Source organism: Typopeltis vanoorti, chromosome 5 (genome assembly GCF_054136105.1).
Source record: "Typopeltis vanoorti isolate ZY-2024b chromosome 5, IOZ_Tvanoo_1.0, whole genome shotgun sequence".
Lineage (NCBI taxonomy): Eukaryota > Metazoa > Arthropoda > Arachnida > Uropygi > Thelyphonidae > Typopeltis > Typopeltis vanoorti.
This window is the reverse complement of record NC_143553.1, coordinates 69,445,379-69,453,789: the sequence shown is the minus strand read 5'-3', so window position 1 is coordinate 69,453,789 and position 8,411 is coordinate 69,445,379. Positions and strand designations below refer to the sequence as shown.

The 8,411-nt window shown below is 37.3% G+C and overlaps 1 protein-coding gene across 1 annotated transcript in view; it reads left to right on the top strand.

The window, feature by feature from the left end:
- The first annotated feature begins 6,543 nt into the window (after positions 1 to 6,543).
- The window catches only part of LOC150106502 (trypsin-1-like), a 92,286-nt gene continuing 90,418 nt past the window's right edge, over positions 6,544 to 8,411 (top strand). Inside the window, exon 1 of the mRNA XM_090392501.1 lies at positions 6,544 to 7,369. Coding sequence (XP_090248627.1) covers positions 7,107 to 7,369 — 263 coding nt within the window. The 5' untranslated portion in view covers positions 6,544 to 7,106. The remainder of the gene's footprint in view (positions 7,370 to 8,411) is intronic.

Below are 8,411 nucleotides of genomic sequence, written 5' to 3'. Positions count from 1 at the left end.
GGAATAATAGTGACAAATTCAGCAGAGCACTGTCCATGAAAGTATGCAGAAGAGATACAAGGCAGAAACTGAACATCTGTGAGAGAGGGATTGAAGTGGGTATATGAGAGACAGGAATCGTTAATTAGTCAGATTGCCCTCTTCTGGATAGAATTGGACAATCTTAGAATTTTGGTGTTCCATCCCAAATATGGGAGCAATATTCCATGGCTGGGCAGATTTGGGCTTTGTATAAAAGTTAGCAGCTGTGAAGGTGTGAAGTAGTGTTTTGTTTGAAAAAGCACACCAAGTATTTTGGTGGCTACGGAAGCTACAGTTGAAATGTGGTTGTGCCAGGAAAGATCAGAGGTGCAGGTCAGCCTGAGTAGAGAAATCTGATTGTGTTTGGATATCTCAGTATTACTGAAGGTAAGGGGAAGGGATGTGAGCTCTTTTTTTTTGAGAGAGAGAGAGAGATCAGACAGGACTGAGTTTTGGAGGCATTGAAGTGTACAAAGTTGTTCTTTCCCCATTGGGATATAGGTAAGGGATCTCTGTTTAGGTCACTGTGAGATTCAACATACCTAGTACTTGAGTACTAGGTATGTTGAATGAAAAGGAGGCATGGAGTGTACTGTCATCGTCAAAGCTATGGACAGGATCGGAAGTCTGAAAGAGCAGGTCATTTATATACAAGAGGAAGAGAGTGGGTGATAGAACAGAACTCTGAGGTATTCCAGCACTGGTGGAGAAATCTGAGGAGAGTAGACCATCCACCATGACATGTAGTGAGTGACTAGTGAGAAAGTTGGCAATCCAGTTGCAGAGTGAGGAAGGCAGGCCATAGGATGGCAGTTTGTTGAGTAGGCCCTTGTTCCAAAACCCCATCAAATGCCTTTGAAATGTCAAAGGCAATCATGTGAGTTTCTTCAAATTTCTCCATGGCTTGAGTCGACAGGTGGGTGGTGAAGGCAAGAAGACCAGCTGTATATTGCAAGTGGCAGAACCCATACTGCTAGTCACTGATATGATTCTAGGTGGTTCAAGAGTTGGTTGTTGATGGCCTTCTCCATAATTTCAGAGAGAACAGAAGTAAGAGCAATTGGATGGTAGTTCTGTAATATCTTCTGGTGTCTGGTTCATTGTATATTATTTATATTATATATATATGTAATATCTCTTTATCATTACTGTATTCCTAATTCTTTATAGCTTTACTCTAAAGCGCTTTTTTTCTCTTCTCCTTTCTCATTTTACTCTACTGCGTACTATGATCATCCACCTTCCGTATTTACTAGTCGAATGCCTATGAATGCTGGAAATTTATTTGTCACACTGCACCACCAATATATCATTTAATTGGCATAAGACTAAACAAAACTTCCGGTAGATTTCCCTCTCTCTCACAAGCGAAGTTTCTTTTATCAATGTTTACTTTAACAGTCGAAGTTCGTAAGTAACTGAACTGCGTTTTTATTGCCTTAAATTATTTCCCGCTCACAAGTCCGATTTATTTAAGAACAGTACAGTTGTAAAATAAAAGACCAGGCAGCACTCTTTTAACAAATAATTAAAACACATTTATTTACAAATTACATTGGTCAACACAATTTTTGCTGACTTTTATATGAGACTTGTTTTTTTTTACTAATTTGGGTGCGCTGATTTCAAATATCAACCATTTTTCTCTATCACATCAGGTTTTTCCTCTATGGCATTTTCTTTTTGCTAATTTGTAAGTTTTTGATAGTTTTAAGGAGGCAGTACTATTTAGAGGATCAAAAAAAATCGATTCTTTAATATTATTTTCTGATAGTATGTACTTTTAAAAATCTGTTCCTAACTTTTTATCAAGAAATTCAAAAAATTCCCGAAGATATAGCCTATTATTCAAAGCGGTGCGCAGATCAGAATCGGAGCGCTCACCGCTCTCGCTTGTTAGTAAACGAATAAATGCGTAAGAACCTGCAACGGCACGTACTTGCGGTTTGAATACGAGAGAGGCCGATAATTAGATACATAACTACTTAACAATATTCATTAAAAATTACAAGAATATTAATAAAAAAATTAACAATTTTACTTACACATGAGTTTCAGGGAATAATTTTTTGTTTGTAGCAATTTCTGCTGTGTGTTCTGTTTTGGCAATCCCTTTGAATACTTCAACAGTAGTCGGCCATCATGTGAGAATCCCGTCTTCCTTGGTACCGCTCTTCCATAGTTTTTAAGTCTTGATGAAATCTTTCGCCTTGTTCATCGCTTACAGCACCTAAATTCTCGGGAAATCTATCAAGATGACTGTATAGGAAATGAAGCTTTATGCTCATGTTGCAACGTAGGAGCTGGAAAATTTCAAGCATTGTTTCCACTAGATCTTTGTAATTGCACGCTTTTTTGTTTCCAAGAATATTATTCTCAACCATCGTAAATGAAGTCCAGGCCTCTTTCTCAATTTCGTTCATAGAGTTGATGAAATTTGGGTCTCTCATTAAAGTTCTAATTTGCGGTCCATCAAATACACTGGCTTTAATTTTTTCATAACTAAGTCGTGGAAAATTTTCACATATGTATTGGAAACAGTCACCTTGTAAATCTAAAGCTTTAACATACTGCTTCATAAGACCTAGTTTGATGTGTACAGGTGGAAAAATGATTTTTTCTCTGTCGATTAAAGGTTGATTTATAACATTCTGTTCTCCAACATTTAAGGATATTCTAAGAGGCCAATGTTTCTGACCCCAGTGTTGGTTTCTAGCTCGACTATCCCAGAAGCATAGAAAATACGGAAACTTTGTATATCCTCTTTGAAAGCCAAGTAAAAAGTTCACCATTTTAAGATCCACACAGATGATCCAGTTATGGTCTGTATATTTTAATAACTTCAGAACCTTTTTAATGTCCTCATATGTTTCCTTTAAGTGGACTGAATAGCCAATAGGAATTGAGCCATATACATTCCCATTGTGTAGTAAGACACACTTGAGACTTCTGCTTGAACTGTCGATAAATAAACGCCACTCATTTGGGTGATATTGTACAACACTCATTTCAGTTAGTAAACCTGACACATTGTTACAGTAAACAAACCTACACTCGTGTTTAAAATATTGTACAAGATTACTTTCCCTGCTATGATAAAAAGTTATCTTCGTATCTTGCTCCAGTAAGTTTTTTACATTTAATCTTGAAGCTAACAATTCCGATGATTCCTTTGATAGGCCCAAATCTCTTACTAAGTCATTCAATTCCGCTTGAGTAAAACGTTGCGGTCCAGAACTAGAAATTAAATTTTCATTGTCTAAATCACCATCCGGGTCTTGCTCCTCAAGAACATCTGGCATATCCCAATCATGTGCGTTCTTAAGTAAAGGAAGTCCTTTATAAATTGGCACGGCTATTTCATTGGAATGAGCAACTGGCCGAATTGCTGAGTCGCGATTTGGATACACAATTTTTTTCTTATTCTTCTTATTATAACCAGAAGTCTGAACTAAACAAAAATAGCAATCATCTACGTGATTTTTCGGTTCACGCCAAAAGCTAATTTTTGGCGTTTTCCCTTGCTCCACTGTCGTAAATTTTCTACACATGACTTACACACTTTATTTGGAGCCCATGAATTGTCCTGATCTGCAAGTTTTACGTCAAAGTATGCAAAGTACACTTTCTTAACGAAATCAGTGGTATTTGTCCTTTGACTGGGAACAGTAAAGCTGCCACAAATGTAGCAGAAGGAATCTATACTATTGACACATTTTCGAGTAGTAGACATGATGTATTTTCTTCACTGCCGACTAACATGCAATCAACAAGACAAAAAAATTCAGAGACTTTATTGAAACGTTATAAGCGCTCATCATACTTTCACGATAGATTAACGATTGACCGATTTCGATCGTTCTTTGTCCGCTATGACGCATATAGCATTCATTTGTTTTAGGCAGTTGTCATCGCCTACTTTTCATCACCTAAATGTATTTGGTCGGTTATCGGCCTCTCTCGCATTCAAAGCGCCAGACATACCGTTGCAGGTTCTTACGCATTTATTCGTTTACTAACAAGCGAGAGCGGTGAGCGCTCCGATTCTGATCTGCGCACCACTTTGAATAATAAGCTATATCTTCGGGAATTTTTCGAATGTCTTGATAAAAAGTTAGGAACAGATTTTTAAAAGTACATACTTTTAAAAAGTTTTTTAAAAACTTTAAAAACTTTTTTTAAATACTTTTAAAAAGTTTTTTACATAGTTTTAAGGAGGCAGTACTATTTTGATCCTCTAAATAGTACTGCCTCCTTAAAACTATCAAAAACTTAGAAATTAGCAAAAAGAAAATGCAATAGAGGAAAAACCTGACGTGATAGAGAAAAATGGGTTTGATATTTGAAATCAGCGCACCCAAATTAGTAAAAAACAAGTGTCAGATCATAATCAGCAGAAAAACATTTTTTTTTTTTGTTGGCCAGTGTTATCTATGAATTAAACAATAGGGAGATTGCTTTCTCTATCCATTTATAAAATCTTTAGCATAAATTAGAACCTTTTTACTTTAACACTAATTAATCTCTTTAACTCACAATCTAATTTACTCTCCGCTCACAAATTCAACTTATTAAACTTCTAGTTTACTTGCAAACAGGTTAGCTAACTCTCTATTAAGTTATCTTTACAATTTTTATATCAACTTCCAACATGCCAATTGATTCTCTTAAAGACACTTCTTATTACTATTAAACAATCTCTTAAAAGTCCATCTTCAACCTACTATGCGAGGGAATATACAAAAGGTTTGAACTTACAAAAGACTCTGCATCATACATTCAGTCAAAAGTCTTTAACTATAGTCTTATGGCACGTCTTTTATCTCAGATCTCGAGTTTCCTTCAGGAATGTCTGGCATTCAGCAGTATCTCATCGGGAAAACAGTGAGCTGTGGACTGCGACCGGCAAAAGGTTGTTCTCCCACAGCAAAAAAGAAAATCTTCCGAGCGAAGTTGCTTCGGGTAATTTACATCGCCTTATTTCCTTTGCTTGGGCTCGCCATAAGGCCTGGACGACTAGCTTTTCTATCTGCCATTTCCAATAGCTCTAACTTCTGCCTCCAAGAAACTGAAACTTCCCCCAACTCTCAACCGGGATCCCTCTCGCTGGCATCTGGAAGCCTTTCCTCCTTCAGCAACGTCTGGAAGCCCTCTTTCTGGCGTCTGGCAGTCCTCTCTCTGGCGTCTGTCAGTCCTCTCTCCGGCAACTGGAACTGAGAAGCCCCTTATGCTTGGCTCAGTCCCTTTTTATTCTCCGATCTTGGAACCTTGCACTGAGGGTGGTAAAACCCAAAGAATTCGGCATGCCTTTTTTATCTTCTTTTAAGTTTAACCTGCTCTTTGTTCTCCCCGTGCAATCTTTTGATCGTATTTTGCCGGGCGCAGAAACTTGTCTCTAAAACTAGCGGACCTCTTTGATACTTTGCTTCTCCTTTCGGGGCCGTGGAAACTTCTCTAAACCTAGTGGCACTCTTAGATACTATCTTTAAAGGTGGTAGCACAGTAAGCAACTCTTATATACCAAACTAGTAAACAACTTTCCTGCACTCTTACACATAACTATATACAAAGTTCCCCTGGGAAAGCATTGCCTTTGTTTTTGACGTTAAACAGTAAATGCATTCACTTCCCATAGGGTTAACTACATTAATATTTTGCAAAATATACATAGAAACAAATCAAGTTATTTACAGTTCTCATGGGACTTTACCTATGTAAAAATCGATGTAATGTGCTTTGGAGTTTTTTTATGCTACATCGAGTTTTTACAGTTCGTTGGTTGACTTTTATCACCTTTCTTTGGGATGGGCTGGATGTGGACCTGCTTCCATGTTGTAGAGTAGATGCCATTTGAATAGGATAGATGGAAGAGGCAATACAGGATACGTGTTAACTCTGGGGCAAAAAATTTTTTGAACCCACTAGGTTGGGATACCATCAGGACCAGATGCCTTGTTTGTGTTCAGGTTATTGAGGATTCTTTTTTTGTCAGATGACTATGGGAAACATAAAGGGAGTCAGGTGGTGTAAAGAAAACTTTGCCCAGGTCATCAGTGTAGGAATTTGAAGAAAAGAGTGACACCAATGAATTGGCCTTGTCCTTAGGTAAGATAACTACAGTACCAGCAGTTTGTATACTTGGGTGGGCAGAAGTTGCACCCAAATTGCCTTGGCAAGGGACTAAAGGAGTGACTGTCATTTGGGCAGGAAGCAAGTTTGTAGCATTTGGTCCTTTCAAATTCTAACTTAGAATTGGTGATGATTCTTTTACAGTGATTGTGAGCTGCAGGGAGGGCAGCTGAAGTTTTGGTCTTGAGGTAATAAGAACATTACCTCTGACCACACCTAGACCATTGTTTACAGAGTTCGTTGTCGTGGATTTTTTTTTTTTTTTTCTTTCAGGGATGGGTGTTATTATTATACTGGTATTTCCATGGAGTCAGAAGACTTATTGCATGAGACCAGTAGTGCACTCAGGATTTAATTTGGGGAGGGGGGGGGTGAGTTGAGTAGATGATTTGAGAATACACACTACGTATCGCATACAACCTATGACTGAGCATCTGCAATGATTGCTACTTCATAAGTAGTATAGAAATAGAAGACACGACACAACATAAATAAAAAAAAATAATTTTAATTGGGAAAAGATTTTTGGAAAATTTTCTAGTAATTTTTTCCTTTTTCTTTGGGGTTAATAATGAGTCTCATGCAGTGGAGCAACCCCTTTTGGGTGCTCCACTGTATGAGACATTATTCATATAATACCTATCATACCTGTCCTTAAATTCATTCATTGATGAAGCACTCACAACAACTAAAGCAGAAATCTAGCACTTGACAATCACACTTTTACACTGTTTCCACAGGCAACTTCTCATTCTCTACCATATACTGAAAAAACAATAAACATGGTAACTCTAAAACTATGAAATTTCAGAAGTTCATAGATGTTTTATGTTGAAAGTTATTGAGTGGAATGCATTGCCTGTGAGAACAGGGAATATATTGACAGTGAATGAATTTAAGTAAGTATCATTAATAATCATTTTGTGAATTAGAATATTTCTCTCATAACTGCATAGATGCTTATAAATACTTATGATAACCACATGCATACATTATTTTGTTATCCATTAGATGCTAAATATCAAACCCGCTGTGGAATAGGGCCAAGTCATCCAAAAGAAATCTGGAAAATTGTAGGTGGACAGGATGCTTCACTTCTGGAAATTCCCTGGCAGATTTCATTGCAGCTGAGGTCATGGCTAGGTAGTTACAGACATATTTGTGGTGGCACTCTGCTAAGTAAAGCATGGATAGTAACAGCAGCCCACTGTGTCGACATGTAAGTAGTATTCTCTTCTATGTGGCCACCTATAGGTAGGGACAAAGAACCATCTGACACTCTTCTATATTTGGGGAAATGTATATAATATTTCTAATAATAATAAGAGTCCTTTAGAAATGGTATTTGCATCTTTATTAGTGCTAGACCACTCATAATCTAATACTATGGATGCAAATGCTCACTCTGGCTCAAACAAAGACAGTTCAGTTCAAGTCATCAACTAGAGGAACTTTTTCTAAGTCTTTCTTTAGCAGGTTCCCAAGTTTGATCTTTGGCATGTGCAGAAAGTTTTTTTTTTCTCCTCCCCTGGAAAATCAGGTTTTTACCCAGCATTTCAAAAAAATAAGCATAGAACTTGTACTATTACAGATAGGAGTACAAATGTTAGGGTCATGAAATGGTAGTAACTGTCTGCTTTATTTTCTCTCCCATAAAAAGCTTTGGCTCACACAGTGGATGCTTGAAAGATGAGGAACAGGCTACTTATTAGTCTTCAAAAAGGTAGTTAGGACTAAAGGAGTGCTACTTATTTCTACATATATTTTAGGGATTAAGAAGTGTTAGAGGATTTTTTTATTTCTTTTTTATGTGAATTCCATCTCCAAAGGGTTGTAAACCTCTAGTGGTTTTTAAATGAGATAATGGAGCTCCATTCTGGATACCAAGCATGGTCTTTTCTCAAGCCATATCTAATAAGCTGAATATTGAAATTCATTACAACCTAGTTACGTGCACAAGCATCCATATCATTATACAATTCAATGTGCTGCACATGTTGTATATGCATATATATATATATATATATATATATATATATACACACATACAATAGTGCACTCAGGATTTAATCTTAGAGAGGGCCAAGCACTCAAGATTTAATCTTCGGGGGGGGGGAGCACTCATGATTTAATCTTGGTGTGGGCCCAGTTGAGTAGACGATTTGAGAATGCACACTACATTGCATACGACCTATGACTGAGCATCTGCAATGATGATTGCCAATACACGATACCCGTGATCTCCTCTGGCCTGGCTCCGG